The 23,450-nt window shown below is 37.0% G+C and overlaps 1 protein-coding gene across 1 annotated transcript; it reads left to right on the top strand.

Moving 5' to 3' along the window:
• The first annotated feature begins 15,877 nt into the window (after positions 1-15,877).
• Positions 15,878-22,786, top strand: LOC115214221 (glutathione S-transferase U20-like). The gene is made up of 2 exons (XM_029783333.2): positions 15,878-16,034; positions 21,875-22,786. Exon 2 carries the CDS (start codon positions 21,890-21,892, stop codon positions 22,553-22,555), a length of 666 nt encoding a protein of 221 aa, XP_029639193.1. The 5' UTR covers positions 15,878-16,034; positions 21,875-21,889; the 3' UTR covers positions 22,556-22,786.
• Positions 22,787-23,450: the final 664 nt, after the last annotated feature.

Below are 23,450 nucleotides of genomic sequence, written 5' to 3'. Positions count from 1 at the left end.
CCATATTTTTTTAATAAAGGGAAGTAACTCTCAAACTTCACACCAATATGCGTGCTCATATGCGACGTAATATCACATCAGCAGCATTTCCTCACACCCTCCTTGCACTTGGCGAAGGCAAAATACCAGGGGATGAAAATGGTAATATTGCCATCGATTCCATTTGTACCATTGTTAAGACGCCTTCTGATCTCAGAGATGCAGTGTTCCAAGATCTACAAGCTAATTATCAGAATATGAATTGGATTGGCCAAAAGGCTATACTGGCCCCGAGGAATAAAACTGTTCACCATATTAATGATGAAATGCTAAAACTCATTCCTGGGGAAGTCTATGTATATCAGTCTATCAATACAACTCATGACCCACAGGACGTCATCAACTATCCAATAGAAGTACTCAATTCCTTTGAGCACCCCGGACTAACACCACACATTCTCAAACTTAAAGTCGGTGCCCCTATAATGCTCATCAGAAATTTGGTTCCCCCAAAACAATGCAATGGCACACGTTTGATCGTTAAGTCCTTATCTCCCAACGTAAACTTATATCAATATTTGCCTGAATAATCATCATAATTCAGTGCAATCATTAACAGTACTTTCAAGCAATTCAGCCCCGAGCAACGCCGGGCAATTCTGCTAGTCACTTATAAAACATTTTTTAGCTTCAGTTAGGCTTTATAGGGTTAAAATAATGTAAAGAATTTATCACGGACATTTTGCCAAAGAGTTGGGATTGCTCTCTTGGAGAAAGGAATTCCTTTTAAATATGAAAAAATTGATCCTTATAACAAGACTGAAGAATTTTTAAGACTGAATCCAAGAGGCTTGGTACCAGTGCTTGATACATGATGATAAAATTATTTATGAATTTATCATTGGACATTTGACAAAAAAAAAAAAAAGCATTAAGCCAAGTACATTTAAGAAATGTAATCATGAAATTTTTTTATAAACAAGTTAGAAATTGAATTTGTCAATTGTTCTCTCCCTTACTTGTATTATAACATTTATTTATTATCAATTATAAATTACAATTAGTGAATTGATTTTAAGTTTCTAATGGTTCAATCATCTGTTCATTGCATTTCTAAGGGTGAAAATAACAAATGGATGGGTATATATATATTATCTTTTTTATTTATCATTTACCTGTTTCAGTCATTTGACTGCAGCCATGCTGGGGCACTGCTTAAAAATATTTTAGTTGAATGAATCAACCCCAACACTTATTTTTTTTAAAGCCTGGTACTTATTCTATCACTCTCTTTTGCCAAACTGCTAAGTTACGTGGATGTAAACACACCAACACCAGTTGTCAAGCAGTGGTGGGGAACAAACACATACACAAAGGCACACACACACACACACACATACAAATGTATATACAAGGGCTTCTTTCAGTTTCTGTCTACCAAATCCACTCACAAGGGTTTGGTCAGTTTAAAGCTATACCCAAGGTGCTGCACAGTGGGACTGAACCTGGAACCATGTGGTTGGGAAGCAAACTTCTTACCACACAGCCATGCCTGCACCTGTGTGTGTGTGTATATCATGTGATCACGTGACCGACTAGGCTATCAGATGTTGTTACACATCGCTGGTCACAATGCGTTTCGCATCGTTTTAGCCTTCAAATGACACCACCCCGCTGGCTAAGTGAGCAGGCCAGTGTGTATATATATATGTGTATATATATATATATCATCATCATCATTTAATGTCTATATTTCATGCTTGCATGGGCCGGATGGATGGATGGCATCATGCTCCATTTTCTGTTTTGGCATAAGTTTCTACTGCTGGATGCCCTTATTAATGCCATCCATTTTACAGTGTGTACTGGGTGCTTTTTACATGCCACTAGCACTATTGAGATTGCCATGTAGCTTGCAAGTCAACAAACCCAGGAAGGGAGGATGTTGCATTCATATTTTAGGTAGGGATTAGTGTTTGAAGGAAGAGCTTGGGGGGTAGTGCTGGTTCTCATAGAGGAACTACATGGCTACTTACATTTAGGAGAGGAAGTGAGAATGAATTTGTTATCTTCAAGAAGATAGACAGTGGTGGTTAGGTGTCCAGGTGGTATGTCATGTAGCAGAGGTAGTGGTGTGTGGGCAGAGTGGATGCATGAAAGAGTGTTTAGGAGGAGAGATTGGGTAAGTGGGAGAGGGATGTGGACAACATCTGCATGAGGAGAGATAATTTGGTGGTTTGGGGAGTGGGAGATGGTTACTGTAACATGGGGGTGCAAAGAACAATATTAATGGATGAAGAATGGTTAACAAGTGAGATGCTCTAGGTGCCATGTGGCTGGGAAGCAAACTTATTAGTTTGTTATTTTTGACATTTCAAAAACAAAGAAAAAAGAGAGAGAGAGAGAATCTGTAATATTGAAGACATTCTTGATTATCTCAGAAAAGCTTATAAATTTTGTGAGCAATTTCTTGGAATGTGGTACAGATTATATAAGATAACAATAGTAATCTTTGTACTATTATTAACCCTTCTACTTTATTGGTTTCAAATTTTGGCACAATGCCATTATAAATGAATACAATGGACATTGAGTATTTGCATCGCAGAAGCAAAGTTGTAATTTTTTTTGTTGATAATTAAATCTACCATCCTTCCTCTGATATCTGTAACTGGCTTTTATGATCTTAGCAGTACTATTCAATTAATTATTCCAGCCAAATGCAGTCATAATTTTTTTAATTCTATAAACCTACTCCGTGATTGCATGATTTCTTGTAACTAAGGAAGATATCTGGGTGGCACAGAAGTGGATGTAAGTGTTGGATATGTTTAGCTTAGCTGCTAGGCGACAGCCTTACTTGATTACACAAGCAGTTCCTATGCTGAGCCCAAGTCCAGATCTTGATCCAAATACTTGACACTAGGGTAATTATTATAACCCATAAAGATAAAGTTAACCTCAGTGGGGTTTTAATTCAGAGTGTCAAGATACTTAATTAAATACCGAAACCCATTTATTCTGGAGCTTCATTGTCTTTGCAGTCGTACGTGAATGGCTGGCGGTTATCTATCAAAATTAACACCGGGACAGAATTATCTAAGGGAAGTAACTGTAAGAACCTTGGATATTAAATCACTACTGAGTTATTTCTCGTTCAACAAGGAGCCAACGGTTGTTATCTATAGTTTAGCTGATAACTCTATAATTTGGAACTTTAATAAATAGCAGTAAAAAAATAAATTAAAACGATTATACAAACAATTTTAAACTTGTTTTGTAACGTTAATAGTTGCAGATGATCACATCCCACAAAATTCCGTTGAACTTTGTGGGATGTGATCAACTGAAGCACCTGGTGTTGAATACATGCTATTTTTCTTTCTCTTCTTTCTTCCCCTTTTCTTCCCTCTTTTTTTTACTTTGTTCGCTCATGTTTGTGTTTTCCTCGGTTTTGGATTTGTAAGGCGCAGGCACGGTTGTGTGGTAAGATGCTTGTTTCCCAACCACAAGGTTCCCGGTATTGCCTCATTGTGTGACACCTTAGGCAAGTGTCTTTTACTACATAGCCTCAGACGACCAAAGCCTTGTGAGTGGATTTGGTTGGCGGAAACTGAAAGAAGCCCATCACACACACACATACACACACATATATATAGTCAATCCAAACATGAAAACACAAAGAGAAAACACAACAACGCGAGGACGTGGAACAAGTATAGTATTATTGGACGCTCAGAAAAGGAAAGAAAGAAGGAAGGAGGATTTAACGTTTCGAGCGGAGCTCTTTGTCAGAAACATAGGAAAAGGATAGATCCAAGAAAGGGAAGACGGAGGAAAAAAAATCGCCAACGGTACACTGGCGGTCACATTTTGAATGTTATATATATATATATATATATATATATATATATATATATATATATATAGTGAGCGGTGTTCCGCAGGGCACTGTTTTGGGACCACTACTGTTCATAATGGCCCTCTCAGACATGCCCTCAGCCACGCAGAGAGCCACGATCACAAGTTATGCAGATGATACAAAAGTTTCACAGGCAATACAGAATCCTGAGGACACTAAACGCCTGCAATGTGAGCTGGACAAAATATACAAGTGGGCTGAAAAGAATAGCATGCAGTTCAATGCTGAAAAGTTTCAAGCTTTATACTATCAGCATGCAAAACTAAATGCAATACCCAATGAATACACTGAATTGCAATCCCAGAGGCACAATCAGTGCGTGACCTGGGTATTTACATGAGTGATGACGCAACCTTTCATGTACATGTTGCTAAATTGGCAATGAAATGTAGACGACTGGCCGGATGGATTCTCAGAACCTTTAGAACAAGAGAACAAGAAACCATGATGGTCCTCTGGAGGACACTTGTCCTAAGCCACTTTGACTATTGCTCTCAGTTATGGTCACCATCCAGTGTCAAGTTGATCACAGAACTTGAGGCGATCCAACGTAGCTACACGAAGAAGATAGCCTCTATGCAGAATATAAGCTACTGGGAAAGACTCAAGAGATTAAAACTATATTCCTTGGAGCGTAGGCGGGAAAGATATGCCATAATATACATCTGGAAGATCCTGGAGGGACTTGTCCCAAACTTTGGCATCGAGAGTTACACAAATGCCAGAACTGGGCGCCACTGCGTGGTGCCTAGGACTCCAAATTTGCCATCAAGATGTAGGACAAGATACTGTGATAGCCTGGGCTTCCGAGGCCCACAGCTCTTTAATATCCTCCCGAAGAACCTAAGAGACCTGCATGGGGTGGATGCAGATGTCTTTAAAATGAAACTGGATCTCTTCCTGTCAGGTATCCCAGATGAACCAACTTCACGGCAGGAGGTGCAGATGAGGGCAGCTGCATCGAACTCTCTCATGCACCAAATGGCAGTTGCTAAAAAGCTTTCGTGAAGAAAAACCATGTAGCAACACCAAATGGCGGTGCCCCAGCATGGCCACAGCTCATGAGCTGAAACTAGAATCAATCAATCAATCAATCAATCATATATATATATATATATAATATATATATATATATATATATATATATATATATATATATATATATCTGTGTGTTTGACCCCACTACCATCGTTTGACAATCTATGTTGGTGTGTTTATTTCATAGTCCATTGCAATCGAAATCTTTTGAAGCATATATTCGACCTGTAAAGACTTGTCTAGCGTCTACGAAAATCATTTGCCCAACGTAGTGTTTATCTCAGCTATTTGGGTTAAGAATGTACTAAATATGCTGTTACGAGGGTGGGACCTCCGATTCGAACTGTTACGGAAATCCTCACACAGGCCCGTTCGATGCAGCGAATAAGCTACGGAAACTCGTCGGAGAGAGGAGAGAGAGGAGATATACACAACAACAACAACAACCGCAGCAGCACAGAGATACAGAGGCAAAACGGCAACACTGGCTTACATTTAACAACAGTTTATATGACAATCAATTGTTACAACATCAAGATACATCAAAGCATTTAAGGGAAACAACAAATCAATACATCATACGGGTATACCACAGATCAAAGCATTTAAACATGCATGTAACAATATAACAGTGTTCAGTAACGACACAACAAGTCCAGATCAAATAATGTTCACGATACGTCACAGTCCAATCAGAACACTTCGATACATTATACAATGTTCGTATCACAACAATTCACGTTACAATTCAAAGTTCATTATCGTCTACATCAGAGTCCTTCTTTTTCTCTCTTCTTTCTCTTTTTTTCTTTTACATCGTAACACGTATCAATACATAATCAAATACCTTAATTCCTAATTGAATCGCCAGTGTCCCATATTGCACCGCATCTCTCTCTCAGTACTGCTAACTCCAGCTTGCAAAACTCCTGAATCCAGCCGCTTGCTCCTAAGGTTCCAACTACTCCCTTTGACTTCCAAAATCCGACTGTCCTCTTTGACGACCGACTACCAACTACCAAAACCTCACTTCCTCTCGCTCCTTCCCACTACCCTAATCTCCATCTGTCTCTACTGCTTATAGCCTCTCTATCTGCCATGGTCCCTAACTGCCTATCTCTATCGCCCCTCATCCTCTCTCACTGCCAATATCCTCTCCATCTGCTCTTAGATTCCTTACTCTATCTTTTTCTCACTACTGCTAGATTCTTCCTCACATCTCTCTCTGACCCCTAATCGACCGCACGGGGCCAAAAAGGTCCCTCCAAAACCCCATCAATCTCCCAGCAAACAAAGGGCTGTCTCTTTTCTTCCAGACCTGCCGGCACCATCATTCACGAAGTGGGTCAGAAATACTGCACTAGCCAAAACCCATAACAATATGCTATAGACAGTAAACAACTACATATTTTTAAATTGTTCGTTAATCTTTTTAAAATTTAGATAATTTAATAATTACTTATATAACACGTATGTACACGATGCATATATAATACAAAACTACATTAAAATGCAAACACAAAACCAAGGAAACACAAACATAAGTGAAGAAAGAAAACGAAACAAAGAGGAAGAAAGACAGAGAAACTAGTTCAACTCTGAGTGCTTCACTTGGTCGTAGATAACAAGATTCTCGCTCGCGGCATTACCGCGGGCGTTGGCGAGGCTAAGGTGTTGAAACAGCCAAGCACCCTTATTGGCATCATCTGACACTTCAGCAAGGCGAGCCGCTAACGATGACAAGAACATCTCAAACGCTATAGGATGAAAGAAATGGTTCACAAGGCGGCGAGCTGGCAGAAACGTTACCACGTCCGGCGAAATGCTTAGCGTTATTTCGTCTGCCGCTACGTTCTGAGTTCAAATTCCGCCGAGGTCGACTTTGCCTTTCATCCTTTCGGAGTCTATTAAATAAGTACCAGTTACACACTAGGGTCGATGTAATCGACTTATTCCGTTTGTCTGTCCTTGTTTGTCCTCTCTGTGTTTAGCCCCTTGTGGGTAGTAAAGAAATAGGTATTTCGTCTGCCGCTACTTTCTGAGTTCAAATTGCGCCGAGGTCGACTTTGCCTTTCGAGGTGGATAAATTAAGTACCAGTTACGCACTGGAGTCGATGTAATCGACTTAATCCCTTTGTCTGTCCTTGTTTGTCACCTCTATGTTTAGTCCCTAGTGGGCAATAAAGAAATAAGAAATGGTTCACTGACAAGTCCCAGTACTTATGGATTTTGTTCCGTTTGGCTATGGAAGCAGTGATCGCCTCCCCATTTACAGCAACATCTACGATGTGCGAAAGAATCCGTTATTGCTTCCAGAAGTTTAGTCTTCATCTAAAACATCAGAGCAAGTTGTCTATGTGCATGAGATAAAAACAAAATTTCCGAGTTTGATGCAAAAGTCACTTAGGAACAATAAGGGGAAGCTCCATCCTTTTCCAGATTATTTGATCATGGGCAAAAATTGCAGATAGACAAGTTACTGACGTGGAATGGCTCAATCAGTAAACTAACCTATATCGCCATCTCAATATTTTAGAACTTATCACTATTCTACCGTATCCACGTTTAGCATTAGGTCACATTTATTTAATAAAATAAAAATAAACTACACTAATTCATTATCTTCTATATGTGCTGCCAAACTTCTGGTTGTTGAGATCTGATATTCCACGTGACACTTTACAAAACTTTCACCTTAAGTTATAAGTGGTGGGTTGTCTGGTCTGTAAGAGCGTCGGTCAAAATACCTGGCAGAACTAACTTCTGGTCCTTTGCATTCTGGGTTCAAATTCCGCTGCGGTCAACTTTTTTTGATTAAGATTAAAAAGCAAACAAACAAAAATGAAAAAGTCCTTACTCTGCTGGGTCAGTTAAAGTATTGATCAGGTATTGGAGGTAGGGGCTATTTATTTTTCCTTAACGCACCCTAGATGAAAATAGTATTCCATCAAGGCAAATCAGGTGACGATAGTAGTTTTCAAGTTCTTGACTGCAACTGACATCAAGAGAATACTTATCACAGCGACTAAAGTCCACTTCTATTTTTGCTTCCTCAAATAAATATCCGAATACACTGTGTTACAAAATTTTTGGTCTTTGGTCATTAAGTGTTTCTTTCCAATTTGCTTCTATCCCGGAATCAAAGGAAATGACAAAGATTTCCTTCAAACGTTGCTTTTGTGACCTGGACATCAATGTTTTGAAACTGACCTATTTTCCATTACGTTTCAGACAGATTCAGCGTTGAGTTGCTGAAGCAGAAATATCATTATAGCAAATATTTCTGTTCAATACCATAGATTTGCTTGTCAGTTGTTTGACCGTAACCACTTGGAACATATCCCTTAGTGGCTGACAAAATTTGCATCTCTGATCATGAGCAGGCGTAGTGAGTAGCATCATAACCATGTGCCGAGAAGGATTCTTTGGTGTTTGAATAAATATAACAAAAGCAAAATTTGAAGGAAATATTAGCTATTTTTCATACTTTCTAGGTGTAAGCAAATAGGAAATAACATTCGCTACTCAAGGACAAAAATCGTGTTGTACAATGGCCAACACAGGTATAAATACAACGAAATCATATTTATAGGATTCATCCTTTAATCAATAATGAGAAGAACTACTTTGACTTATCAGTTCGTCAGGTCAGCTAAGAGCAATTATAATTTGATGCAATCAAGGCTTCGAAGAGAAGTTTTAGAAACTAGAACAAGTCTGCTATAGGGCTCTGAGATGAAAGCCTTAAAATTCAAAGGGTGTGAATTTTCTTTTCAAAGAGGAGTCCATCAATTACTCACTGGTTACCGAGAGCTAGATTAAAGTACTCATTGATCTTCAGTACTCATAGTTACTGTCACCTAAATGCACTCGGGCTGATAGAATGGGAACAACGGACGATAAAAATTCCATGACCAGTCGGACGTATCAGGCAGGCTTAAACGTTTACTACAGGCTATCAGCGCTTGCATTAGTTAATAATGCCTAATGATCAACTTTGGTATTGAAGGAATCCAATTGGGTCATAGAGGGAGAAGCTATGAGGAACAGGGAATAAAATACAACACATTAATAAATTTCTAAGATAAATGTTATGCCGACTTTTAAAACAGCACAAAAAAGTAGAATGTGTATGTGTTTATATTAGAATATTAATTGTGCAAGTGGTACAATTGATAAACTACTGGAAGTAGTTAAAAGTGACTGTACCAGTTGCTGCTGAAGTAAGTGAAGAAAAACCTTTGTTTGGGATTCAAGGAAACCAGAATTAACTAACGACCGACAACACGAAACTAAATACGGCGAAAGGAGAAACTCCTAAAGAAAACAACTCTAGGAATGTCTTTTGTTCTATGCATCTCTTCCTTGCACCCGCACCACACACAAAGACTCTTTCTGTGAACCTCCAGTAGAAGTTCCTTGATTGCAGTGTCAAAGAGTTTGATGAATCCACGAAGGTGATGAATAGGACTTGATATTGATACATGAATTTCGTTTTAAGTAACATTGAACCGATCATATCGGTTGTAACTCGTGCTCTACGGAAGCCCCGTCGTGACTCTTTTTATAATCTTTAGAGATTGGTTTCCACACACTGGACAAGAGTGCTATACTTCTACAGTTGGAGCAGACGGATTTGTCTCCGTCATTTTTGTAGATATCACGATCTCTCAATCCGCACACGATCATGGTTCCATGTTTTTGTGATATTTGAACGAAAGGTAACCTCACTCCTTTAATATCTCTAGCTGCATTTTTCTTGAATTTTGACGAAAGAAGCTGCCCGGACTGTTTACTCGGCGATTCTTCTGAGTAATTTTCTCTTTTAGTAAACATGTGCCGTCTGATGATTTGATTTGTATCATGGTATCCCAGAAAAGATATTTCTAGCATATTTTAAGGTAATTTATTAATAAATAGAAAACGTTCCCTACTCGTCGATATGACAAAAGTAAAAACAAAATGCAAGAAATACTATTATTAATAACAATTGCGTATAAATAATAATGATAGGTTCTACTTGTCCAGAAGAAAGGGCGGGAGAGGTTTCATCAGTTACCAGGACTGTATCGAAGCAGAAGAAAACAGCTTAGGGTGGTATATAAAAAATGCCGTGGAGCCATTGTTGAAACATACGAAGAAGGCCGGCGTCATCAAAACTTGGAATTGTGTAATGAAAGAAAAATTTAAAGAAAAAATAAACAAAAAAAAAAAATTAATTGCATAGAAGGAGAAAAATGTAAGGTCAGTTTGCAAGAGATGTGAACGCCAAGACAGATGTAGAAGACCGGTTCCTATGGATGAGGAGGCGGTGACCTGAAGATAGAAACAGAAGCACTCATGCGCAGCTCAAGAACAAGCGTTAAGGACTAATTATGTGAAGTGCAGAATAGACAACACTACCGATAACGACAAATGTAGAATGTGTAGTGAGAGGGTTGAAACGGTATGGCACATCGTTAGCGAATGCCCGAAATTGATACAACGCAAATAAAAAGGACATGACAATGTGGCAAGAATGATTCATTGGGAGCTCTGTGGAAATCACTGCCTACAAAGAGCAAAGACGCGATATGAGAAAACCCCAGAAGGAGTCACTGAGAATGAGAAGTGTAAAATCCTGTGGGATGCAATGATTCGGTGAGATCACCTGACCAGACATCGGAAACCGGACATTGTTATGATGAATAAGAAAAAAGAAAGAACATGAATGATTATCAACTTAGCATGTCCCGGTGACACCAGGATCAAAGAGAAAGAAGAAAAAAGAAACAACTATGACGATTTGAAGTGGGAAATACGAAGGTTGTGGTCAATGAAGAGAGTAGACGTGATACTAATAGTAATTGGTGCACCTGGAATTATCAGCACTCAGCACTCAACTACTAACATGGCTGAAAAACATTATTTACATTTGACGGATATTTGTCATCATCTTGTTTGTTGTTAATACAACGTTTCCGCTCAAATACCCTCCAGCCTTCATCAGGTGTCTTGGGGTAAAACCTATAAAAAACCATGGGTGCCTTGACTTTTAGAACAAGTGCCTTTTTTGCCTTTCCCTTTTTTCCAACTGAAGGCCGAACACTCGCACTATTCTCGCCATTTTCATCCAGCTTCCAGCAAATTGGCAAGAAGACAGCACTTCCCTCTCTACCCTTATTTTCCTTTTCAAGTGAAGGTAATCAGGGATTGACCGAAGAGAAAAGTGTTTATCTTCAGCCCCTTCAATCACGTCCACCATACAACCTCTTTCGCCATGGCTACCAGGCATATAAACACAGCCTTTCTTTCTCGGTTAAAGGAAGGCGGCGGGGCGATCTTCAATGATAGATTCAATTGACCGCGGGATCCGTTCCCCTACGCGACAGCAGGTGTTCGACATAAATATCAATAGTAATGGTTTCAAATTTTGGCACAAGGGCAGCAATTTCGGTGGAGGGGATGAGTCGTCGATTACAAAACAAAGAGGAATTAAATCTGAAAATGATAAAAAAATCCACAAGTCTACAGTTCAAACAGTAACAATTCAGTGAAACTACACATTCAACAAAAAGTAGGTTCATTCACTCATAAAAAGACAACCGAACTACTTACAAAATAATGTAATGTTTTATGATATTTTATAAAATAAAGATCAAAGTAACTAAGAAAAGAAGTAAGCAAAAAAAAAAAGAGAAAACAAAAACAAAACAAAAACCAAAAGAGTGAGGTCGGAAAGAAAGAGAACAGAAAGGAAAGAAATCAGAGAGGCTTGTTAAAACCCGTCAGTAATTAATTTTCGACATTTGCAGTGGACTTGTGTCAGTGACATGGTTTTCGATGTACAATGAATCTATTTGAAACACAATAATTCATTTTTACATGCCAGTTCGTTTGAGAGTTTTCTTTCTTTCTTTCTTCTTTCTTTCTTTCTTTCTTTCTTTCTTTCTTTCTTTCTTTCTTTCTTTCTTTCTTTATTTATTTATTTATTTATTTATTTATTAATCTATAACTGATTTATTAAAAACTCCTTTATAAAACAAGATTCTCGCAACAAAAGTGTATTTTCAGACATTCAGAAATACACTTTTGCTACTTCATTGTCCAAATATATCTGAAATTTAAAAGTTGTTCATATTCCTTTCTACAACAAGCACAAAGCCTGAAATTTTGAGGGAGCAAGTCGATTACATTGATCACAGTGTTCAGCTGATACTTATAATATCGACTCCGGAAAGATGAAAAACAAAGCCAATCTCAGCGGAATTTGAATTCAGAAAGCTAAGATGGACGAAATCCCATTAAGCATTTTACCCGATGTGCTAACGACTCTGCCAGCTCGCCACCTTCAATTGTGATAAGATATTAAAAGTAAAGTTGTTTTTCCCCAACTACCTTAAAGGCTGATGATATTAACAATCATAAAGTCGATTAGTCCTTTATCTGAACATTTCTTTTAATGTCAGTTACAATTTTCAGAATATCTTCTAACAATATATCAATGTATATTTTGTAAATCTATCAGCACACCCACACATGCATGCACACACGCGCACGCACGTACACATACACACACACACGCACACACACACACACACACACACACATACACACATGGCTTTCACCCAACTGTATGTCAATTTATCTACATCTACATTTTAAATATCCGTCTATATTCATAGATGCGCACAAATGCATTTGAACACACCTGTGCATCATAAACGTAAATATGCTCGAGTGTCTGTGAATGGATATATGAACGTATGAAGATGTAAATTTATGAGGAGTGGCTAGTAACTTTACTTTCCTTATTAAGTTTTTTACTCAGCTCATGTTTATTGCTTGTAAGTATAATTAAAAGCACTTTGATTAATGTGTCTGTCTCCATATCAGAGTCCCTCTCTCTCATTCTATTTTTATAACTGTAAAGTTTCTATGTATGTATGTATGTATGTATGTATGTATGTATGTATGTATGTATGTATGTATGTATGTATGTATGTATAGGATAGAAAACTCCGAATGACTCACCCTTGTTCTCTTTGTATAGTCTGTCTGGATGTTTTGTTGTCCCCTTTTTTGTATCACCTAACTCTCTAGATGTTTTGCGTTCTTGTCCCGTGACCGCGTGTGTACCGTTGGCGATTTTTTCTCCTCCGTCTTCCCTTCTCTGGATCTTTCCTTTTCTTATGTTTCTGACGAAGAGCTCCGCTCGAAACGTTAAACCCTCCTTCTTCCCTTCCTTCCTGAGCGTCCAATAATACTATATTTGTTCCACGTCCTAGCGTTGTTGTGTTTTCTCTTTTTGTTTTCATGTTTCGATTAACTATATATATATATATATATATATATATATATATATATCAACATCTTATTCAACACGGGTAGAAATAGAAAAAAGGAGTGGAATGTGTCCTGGGAGTCTTTTAAGTGATTTATTTTTAAAGGCTTAACCGGTTTCATAGATTTTTCTCATTTTCAAACGTTGAAATAGAAAGACGTGGGGCTATGCTTCAACTGTCTTGTTTCTGGCGGGAGTTCGAAAATTCTCTTGTTTTTATAGAGAGAACATGACTCAAATTAATATTTCTTTAGGATACAATCTGATTAGCGAAGGATGATCATGTAATTAGGCTTAGAAATTTTCATAAGTTCCCCAGTATGTCCGTGCGTTAATGTTACATGACAATATTTTTTGGCTCTGTAACCTGAGGCTGATACGGTTGAGTGAACGAGTCTGATGTCAGTCCCAAACGTTGAAGGCTACCTGAATTTAATCTGTCAAGTGTAGAAGAAACAGACTAAATACTCATCGTCAACAAATACGAGGATCCAGTACCTGACAGATCTCACTAAGTGAAACCTAGACATATGTGCCAAAAAAGTTCCCCACCAAGTTCCAAGTCTCCCCACCTTACCTTTGTTCAGTCAATACCACAGGTCAAATACGAATGAACAACGAAAATATATTCGTACCAAAATACAAACCAAAACTGAATAAACATTAACAAAGTATATTCACCAATAACTACTCACGCACAAACTCATTCTGTCATTTGACACATTGACTGTACACAGTTGACTGTGGGTACAGTCAAGACTTTTTCTTGTATGGAACTAACGCACGAATTAAGTGAATATCAAAAATTTTATGCCTACATATGTACATGCAAATTGCAAGCATTCAGCCACTAGACTACATACACGCAATTCCTGCCTACTCTATCACTCGTCAAATTAAAATGAGAGAGAGAGAGAGAGAGATAGAGCCTTGGTCGTTTGAGATAATCACTAGACGTGTTCACTCAACCGTGTCAGCCGTAATTGTCGACGCCAACAATCACTATTCAGATATGAAAATTTTGTAAACTTTATCTATTACACGTATGCTCTGCATATTTGCCTGTAGCCTGCGAAGTAACACGGTGGGATGACTCTTTCAAAGCGAGGGTGTTAAAACACCTGAAAGTCATAGACAGGTGAGACAACTCACCCCAAATCCTATTCAGGAGCGCTGGACATCGATGTTTCGTCAGTTTTGTGGCTTATCAACATCACGTACCCGAACCGAATTGGAGTTGAACGGAAGTGCCATTCCATGAGTATATACAAATAGTGTAAAAACCATTTGCTGGTATGCCCTGGCAATGCATTCGTAAGAATAAATTCAAATATGATTTAAAGGAGCAGCGCTAGTGTTGCAAACAGTATTGACCTCACATACTCAATAAACGACCCGGTCTCTTTTGCCGGTAGGCTGCGATTTAGCACGATCAGGATGATTATCTCAAAGCGCTGCATAAAACATCTGAAAGTCATAGCCAAGCGAGTCAACTCGCCCCAAATCTCATTCAAGAGCGACAGACATCGATGTTTCGTCATATTTGTGCCTTATCAGCATCACGTACTTGAACAGAATTTGGTTGTATATTCTGACGTTGTCATGGACTGACAATTCAGTTCTGAAATAACACAATGACACATGCAAAGGAAAAGCCTAGCACTTTTTCGTGTATAAATATATTTCTGTATTGTCACTATGCTACGAAACCGGGTTCTTTTTCATGCACCACCCTGTATATATAGGCTTACCTATAATATTGTCTCTCCCCGATATATTTCCTCGTAATTTTCAGAAACGTGTATATCTTTTAGAGACATTTTCAACAAATATGCTTCAGATGGTGCAGATTCCGATTATATCGCAATTTGTTGGGGAAAAGAAAAAGGTTTTCCGTGAGTTAGGAGAGGGGCTTCGGAAAATTCACATGAGTCAAATTTGTTTCCTCATAAGTTTCAGGAAAACGAGTATTTTCTATGAAAATTTTCAGCACATACCTTTCAGAAAAAAAAAAAAAGAGGTTGACTCGTACACATACGTACTGACACACATTACATGTTTACAAAAGTTTCGGAAAAAATTATGTCAGTATGTGCATATGTGTGCCCAATTATTTTTTTTTTTTTTTGTCTTTTTCATATCAAATTCTGATATAATAGTAATCTACACGCTCTGAAAATTTGTAGAAAATTTCATTAAAAAAGTACCCATTTTAGGGCAGCAAAGCCCATCCTAAAAATTCCTATGCAATCAGGATCTACTCATCTGAAGCGTATTTGTAGAAACTTTCATTAAATAATTTACATTTTTTCTGAAAGTTATGAGGAATCAAACAAAGTCGGAGTTCGGCACATTTGTATAGGTAGGTCCCCCCCCACCACCACCACCACCATACACACAGATCATTGAACTTGCCTTGCTTCTTTGGTGACAGTGTCACGAGTAGGTTTAGATCTGGCGGAACCCATACCTCTCTTGATACTACTACAGCCGACTTCTTTTCGACAGAGAGAGTGGGAGAGAGAGAGAGAGAGGAATTTAAACACACACATATATGCACATGCAAGCACGCACGCATATACACACACACACAAACACACACACACACACACACATTGAAGGTCATGTATTTATTACAAAACGTATTTTCTGGGTGTATATTGACGCATACTCCAACTGTAAACTACATACCTGCTTGCATTGAACAGACAGCGGGAAGAAGCAAGTGAAATTACTTGTTTGCACAAGTTTGCTCGAGTTGTTTGCAGTGAGGTAAGTAAAAGCATATGTTAAATAAAATCTGCGGAAAAGTACCCCAGGAAGCGTTTTTGAATACACACACACTGAGGGCAGGGTCTTTCATTGACTAACTGTCGATTTTTGGGTTTTAATTATTCTTAAAAGGACTTCTGTGTTTTTTTATACATGGATAACCTTAATTAACCGCTGTTTAAACTTACTATATTAGTTATTGTTATTTGATGTTTAATTCTGGTTTCAGCACTGATTGATCTGATCAAAGGCGTTCCAGCCGTGATGATCCCGTTTGTTTTTAAATTCATATATATATATCTATATATATAAAACTGTAGTTGTGTGAGTGTCTGTCTCCTACGATTTAGATTCCTAACTCTTCCACATTTTGCGGTACAGTTTAACCAAAACCGGGTATCTTATAGTCGTGATTCATATCGAGCCCGTCTGGCTATTAGCGCGCGTCTACGATGAGTCTACGATTTTAAAAATAATTTAACATCATTTTTTTATTCCATTTTAATGCATAATTTTTCGTGTGTCGATGGCGGCGGAGTTGGCGTCCACGCTCAAACACCTGCACCTGTGTTTGCTTCTCCCCCTTCTTCCCTCCCTCGTGAAGCTGTGGGGAAGGGAGTTTAAGGAAATCAACGTCGTAAAGCGTTGTCAAGGAGACCAGCGTTCTTTTAGAACAACGACTTCATGGCTTGAAGACACCAAAACAGAAATGGCTAAGAAAGCCCGAATTGGCATCTATAAAGGAAGTAACTCTCTAAAAATGCTTATATAGTTATTTCCCTTACAAACCCGAGCAACGCCGGGCGATACTGCTAGTCTTTATATATAAAAGTGAAGTTGTGTGTCTGTCTCCTATGATTTAGATTCCTAACTACTCCCACATTTTGCGGTGCAGTTTAACCAAAACCGGGTATCTTATAGTCGTGATTCATATCGAGCCCTTCTGGGTATTAGCGCGCGTCTACGATGAGTCTACGATTAAAAAAAAAATTACCGTCATTTTTTCCCATTTTAATGCATTTTTCGCTATTATATAAGGGAAGTAACTCTCTAAAAATGTCTACGATGATTCAACGATTTTTAAAAAAATTTACCATAATTTTTTCCCCATTTTTAATGCATTTTTTTGCTATTTTTTGGCTATAACTCTCTAAAAATGCTTATATAGTTATTTCCCTTACAAACCCGAGCAACGCCGGGCGATACTGCCAGTAAAGAATAAAATTTGCCTATTTTATTCTTTATGTTTCTGAGTCAACACATTACTTATGAAATTGTAAATTTGACTTAATCCCAATCCAGTCTCCGTTATTTCGATCTCTATCATTTTCAACATTAAACCTATCGCTTTAGGGACATAAAATAGTTTGAAAATTTACACGAGGAAAATTCATTTTTGTTTAATTTGTAATCCCCTTTGCATGTAGTTTTTTTTAATAATAGAAATGAGTTGTTTCCTACGATGCTACTAGGGGCGTAGCTAGAATGTGCTGCCGGGGGATCCCTTGAGTCTCCACTTCTTCCCATTGTACAACATATTGTATAGTGACTCTCTCTTAAAGTTTACACACTTACACGCACTGATTATTAACTAGTTTGTTATGATTAGAATATTACTTGGATCTTTTCAGCCGTCAGATTGAAAAGAACCTATTACTTTCACGTACTCAAATATAGCATGCTTTAAATACATAACAAACAAACTTTCTGACCGGAGAGGAGGTAAAGGACATGGACCGCCTCCACTTTCAGGGGTTTTTTTTCTTACAGAAACCTATCTTTTCGACTGCGTAGATTCCAAATCTGCCAAAAAATCGGCATTTCAGAATTTTAACCTTCCCCCCATTTTGAATTGCCGATTTTTTTCTTTTGCAAATTCGGAATCTCCATAGTTGAAAAAGAGGGTTTCTGCAAAAAAAAAAAAAAACGAAAAGGGGTGGTCCATGTCTCTTACCTCCGCCCTGTGCATTTATATGTTTTTTTTTTACATAATATTTTATTTCAAAATTTTCCTCATTTCAAAAATGTCAGACAGTTATGATCTTCAGAAATTTTCAAACCTTTGGTATGAAAGAAAATGTGCTGTAATTCGAAACAGCAAGCCAACACTGAAAAATAGCACAAAATATGCAAAGGCACCAAAATAGATAATATCAAACTGCATGATGCAGTAAAAGAGAATGGATATGTAAACAAACTACAAATCGACGACTGCAATAAGCATGTATATAAGCATGTATGCCCAACTCTTTTGCTTGTTTCAGTCATGTGACTGTGGCCATGCTGGAGCACCGCCTTAGTCGAGAAAATCGACCCCAGGACTTAGTCCTTGTAAGCCTTGTATTCTATCAGTCTCTTTTGCCGAACCGCTAAGTTACGAGGACGTAAACACACCAGCATCGGTTGTCAAGCGATGATGTGGGGGGGGGGACAAACACAGACACACAAACATATATACACACACACACACACATACATACATACATACATACATATATATATATATATATATATATATATATATATATATATATATATATATATATATGTAAGAAACGATTATGAACTTTTCTATTGCACTTTTTATAATATTTTTGATAAGGTTCGTTTTTTCAAGAACCGAAACATGTAAAATTCATAAGGAAATTAAAATTTATCTAATATAGTGGCGTTTTCAAACTTCTTTTTTACAAATATATATATATATACGACGGGCTTCAGTGAAACATTTTGTGAAATAGCTTTTTCCACTCTGAACATTTTACTTTTTTTTAAAATAACAGATAAGAAACTATATTTAGCATTAGCATTATAGCTAATATTCTGGCTTAGCCTTTGCTTAATTTTCAATTATATTGCGTAAATGTGGGTTGTGGCCTAACTGCTTTATTTTGTCTTCTTCATTGTCATATTGGGACCAAACAGTCTGTGACAGCTTGTGAATATTCAACAGTAATAGTTAGAGGAAAGGTGTCAGCTGTGTATTCACTAAATAGAACAAAAATTGGATCTTTTCCCTTTGAACTAAACACTTTCAAACTTCGTGTTAAAGTTGTAGTATTTCGGTAATTTCAACCAATCAATGACGTGTATTCAGCTGAATAAAATTACTGCTGTTGTTTGTCAACAACAACTTCCAGCGGTGTATATTTCATTTGTCATTGTTATTTATGACATATTTCATCTCAGTTATGTTTGTATGAATAAACGAGTGTATCTGAAGTATGTTTACTTCATGGCACCACCACAATTGTTCGTGCATTTCTACTGCTTTTACTTTTTTTTTTCTGTTTTTCAGCTATTTTTGAAAAGACTTTTTTGCCCCCCTCCCCTTCCAATTTCTTCATTTTTACACTTTTTTCTGCAACTCTAACCCTAAAATCCCAACCCTAACCCTAAAACCCTAAAGCTAAAACCAGTACAAATGCACGAACGATGTCATAAATAACAGTGAGAAACAAAATATACTCAACCGATAGTTGTTGTTGACAAACAACAGCAGTAATTTTATTCAGCTGAATACACGTCATTGATTGGTTGAAATTACCAAAATACCAATACTTTAACATGAAATAACTTTGAAAATACAAAACTTTTCTCAACAACACTAAGAGTAAAAGATGTTTTATATAACACATTCTACCAGTGTCTGAAGTTTGAAAGTGTTTAGTTACAAAAAATTAATTTCCCGATCTGCCATTCAAAGGGTAAAGATCCCCAAAGTTTTTAGTATGCATAATGCTAAGTAACACAAGCTTTGCTTCTCGAAATGTTTTTAGTGTTTCTAGGGTGATTTTTTTTCTCCTGATTTCAAAACTACTCTTGAAAATTGCATAGCATCGATATTTTAGAAGATAATTTCGGTTTTCTATAGAATGGGAATAAAATTTAGCTGTAATATACTTTATTCAACTTATTCACATTGTACATTAATAGGAACAAAAAATATTTTGTCCTAATATTTATTTTCAAACTAATGAGAAATGTAAGCAAAACCATGATGATATTATAAGATTTTACTAGAAATGCACCGAAGGTCATGCTCTCCTACTGTGAGCTCCTATATCTGTATGCACCACTGACTATATGGAGTCCCCCATTATTGCAGTGCCCCATCTCCCTTGGTATCTTTTCTTCATTATAGCAATATCTTGATGGAATCTTTCACCATGTTCCTCACTCACTTGACCTAAATTTTCACGGAAAATGTCTAAAGGCAAATGCAAAAAGTGTACTTTCAATGACATTCTACAGCCTAAATTCTTATAACTCTCAATAAGTTTTGCTATGAGCTGCTTGTAGTTTGGGTCTTTTTTTATTACCAAGGAATCCATTGACAATATCTTGAAATGCAAACCCTGCCTCTCTTTCCAGATCACTCATCAAATTTTCAGGTTTTACTGACCTCAGAATTTTCCTTACTTGTGGTCCAGTAAATATACCACCTTTAACATTTGCCTCAGATAGCTTTGGATAGAGTAGATGAATCTCTTGAAATACTTCTTCACCATGATCTAAAGCCTTTACTAACTGTTTGACCTGATCCAGCATTATGTGAAGTGGAAGTAACAACACTTTTGCAGGCTCTACATTTAGCTTTCCTAACTGGAAGTCATCTTGTGGGGGCCACTCAACCTTCTGGTAATGTTCATGATCAGCCCCACTGCCCCATAGACAAGAAAAACACAAATACTTAGTGTGCCCACCCTGTAATCCAAGTAAGAAGGCAAACATTTTAAAGTCACCACAAACCTCCCATTTAAATTTATAGTTTACTTTCTCGAGATGCTCTTTCACATTGTCATATTCTTCCTTCATTTGTACTTAGTATGCAATAGGCAGGGATGGATGCTGATTTCCATTGTGTAATAAAGCAGCTTTGAGGCTTTTTGTTGAGCTATCTATGAAAAGTCACCATTCTTCAGGGTTGTGATCAATTCCAATAGCTGTAAACAAGCCATTTATATCTTTGAAGCAGCACAGATCCTCACTTATGTCAAAGAATACTTTGAATTTCTCATGGTGCTTCCTATATACTGTTAATCTACAGTCCTTCCCAAGAAATTCCATTCATTCAGCCTGGATGCTAAAAGCTCAGTTCCTAACTTAGTGAGACCAAAGTCCCTAATGAGATCATTCAGTTCATTTTGATTTGGAAAGTGGGGGCAGGTCCTTGTTCTTGGCTCAAATGTTTCATCCATTTCCTCATTGTTGCCACCTCCAGACTCTCCTGCTGAAACCTCCATCAATTCCTCTACCTGGAAAAAATGTAAAAGGTTGCATTTAATAGTTGATACCTTAATAAGAATTTTATGTGTAATCACATATTTCAATATTGATTCTTTTAATGTGAATGAAATTTAAATTTGTTATTAACATTTTGATAGGATTTACTAACATTTTCTGGTGGCTGTGGAACCCATAAGTTATCATCGTGTGGTACAGGTGCAATGGAGGATATATATATGTATGGTTTTGTGTGTGTATGTGTAAATGTTTACATATTGCACATCTCCAGAATATCACTGAGCTTCAAACCATGAAATTTGTTGGCATTTCCCTATCTAAAGTCATCTGATAGTCCTGCACTTCTTTAAAAGAATGGAATGAAAATCCCTTTAGTAGAAAAGCAGGCAAGACTTAATGATAAAACGGGCATCTGACTAAGAATTTTTCTTCGATAATATGCATGTCTAACTCATACTAGCATAGAAAAACAGACATAATACAAAGATACAAATGTAATTTATAAATGTAAAATATATTTGTTTTTACTCAGAATTATTGATTAATAGTTTATGGATATATATTTAAACTATTTTTGCTTCTTTTTCATTTAGGTTCCTTTTCCCAATATGTCTGAAAGTACTAAACTTCGCTTTTTAAGTGCCTGGTACTGTCCATTTGCTCAACGACTCTGGATTGCTCTCTTGGAGAAAGGAATTCCTTTTAAATATGAAGAAATTGATCCTTATAACAAGACTGAAGAATTTTTAAAACTGAATCCAAGAGGCTTGGTACCAGTGCTGGTACATGATGATAAAATTATTTATGAATCTGCTGTATGTATGGAATATATTGATGAAGCTTGGCCACAAAACCCCAAAATTATGATGGAACAACCTTATGATAAGGCTCAGGTTCGTATCTGGGGTGATTATGCTACAAGTAAAATAATCCCATTATTTTTTGCTATTCTGAGATCAGATCCTGAAAATCTTGGTGAAACACAGAAATCTTTTGTTGAAAATATTGGAAGTTTTGTGAAAGCCATGTCTCCAACTGGAAATTTCTTCATGGGGGACTCATTTTCATTTGCTGATATAATGGTGTTTCCATGGTTGCAAAGGCTGGAAGTTTTGAAACATTATAAAAATTTTGAAATACCATCTGATATTGATTGGTATCCTCGGTTCCAGAAATGGCTCACTGCTTGTTCTGAAAAGGAGAGTGTAACACCTACTATTCCTGATATGAAGAAATTAATTCCAATCTACAAACGTTATGTGAAGACAAAGTAAACTAGCCAAAGAATCCACTTACACCATCTTCCATTTATTTAGAATATATTTTATTAAACAAGTTTGTATCATAGCCTTGCATTATTCATCTTCTTCCAAATTCCATAATGAAAACATTGAATTAATATTTGATAGAATGGTAGACCTTAATAATCAACTCATAAAAGTGAATTTTTTTATAACTTGGAAATAAAGAAAAATATTTGAAAATACATAAAGTAACAATCTTTACATTTTCTAAAGCTTTCTATTCATTAATATTTATGAATATTTTTCTGTATAGGATAATTCCCAATGTTTAGGAAAACATTATTTCTTTGTCATGGTGTTTTAGTGTAAAAATGAAACCAATATCTGTAAAGGCATTTATTTTATTGAGACCACTTCATTACACCCAGATTTTCTTACTTATTCTTTTTAATATCTTTATCCTATACCTTGAAGTGGTGAACTGGCAGAATTGTTAGCATGCCAGGTAAAATGCATTTTGTCTGTCTTTATGGTCTTAGTTTAAATTCTGCTGAGGTCGACTTTGCCATTCATCCTTTCCAGGTCAATAAAATAAGTACCAGTTGAACAATGGGGTTGATATAATCGATTTACCGTCTCCCCTGAAATTACTAAATTTCTGGCCTTGTGCCAAAAATTGAAACAAATGTCTTTATCTTACACCAGAATACTTCACTATTGTTTACACATGATTCAGTTATAGGATCAATGATGTAATTTAGTGCAGCCATTTCATAATATACCATTTGTCAATGACTTCTGTGGCTCTTTGAGGGACTCATAACTGAGCTTTTGATAGTAAGATTACCAACGTTATATGTCCCTGGAAAAATCATTTCATTGGGCCGTCTAGTTTTTAAATATTGACATGAAGCAACAACATTCG

Source organism: Octopus sinensis, linkage group LG7 (genome assembly GCF_006345805.1).
Source record: "Octopus sinensis linkage group LG7, ASM634580v1, whole genome shotgun sequence".
Taxonomy (NCBI): Eukaryota; Metazoa; Mollusca; class Cephalopoda; order Octopoda; family Octopodidae; genus Octopus; species Octopus sinensis.
The sequence above is the reverse complement of the archived record's forward strand: the minus strand, read 5'-3'. Positions and strand labels throughout refer to the sequence as shown.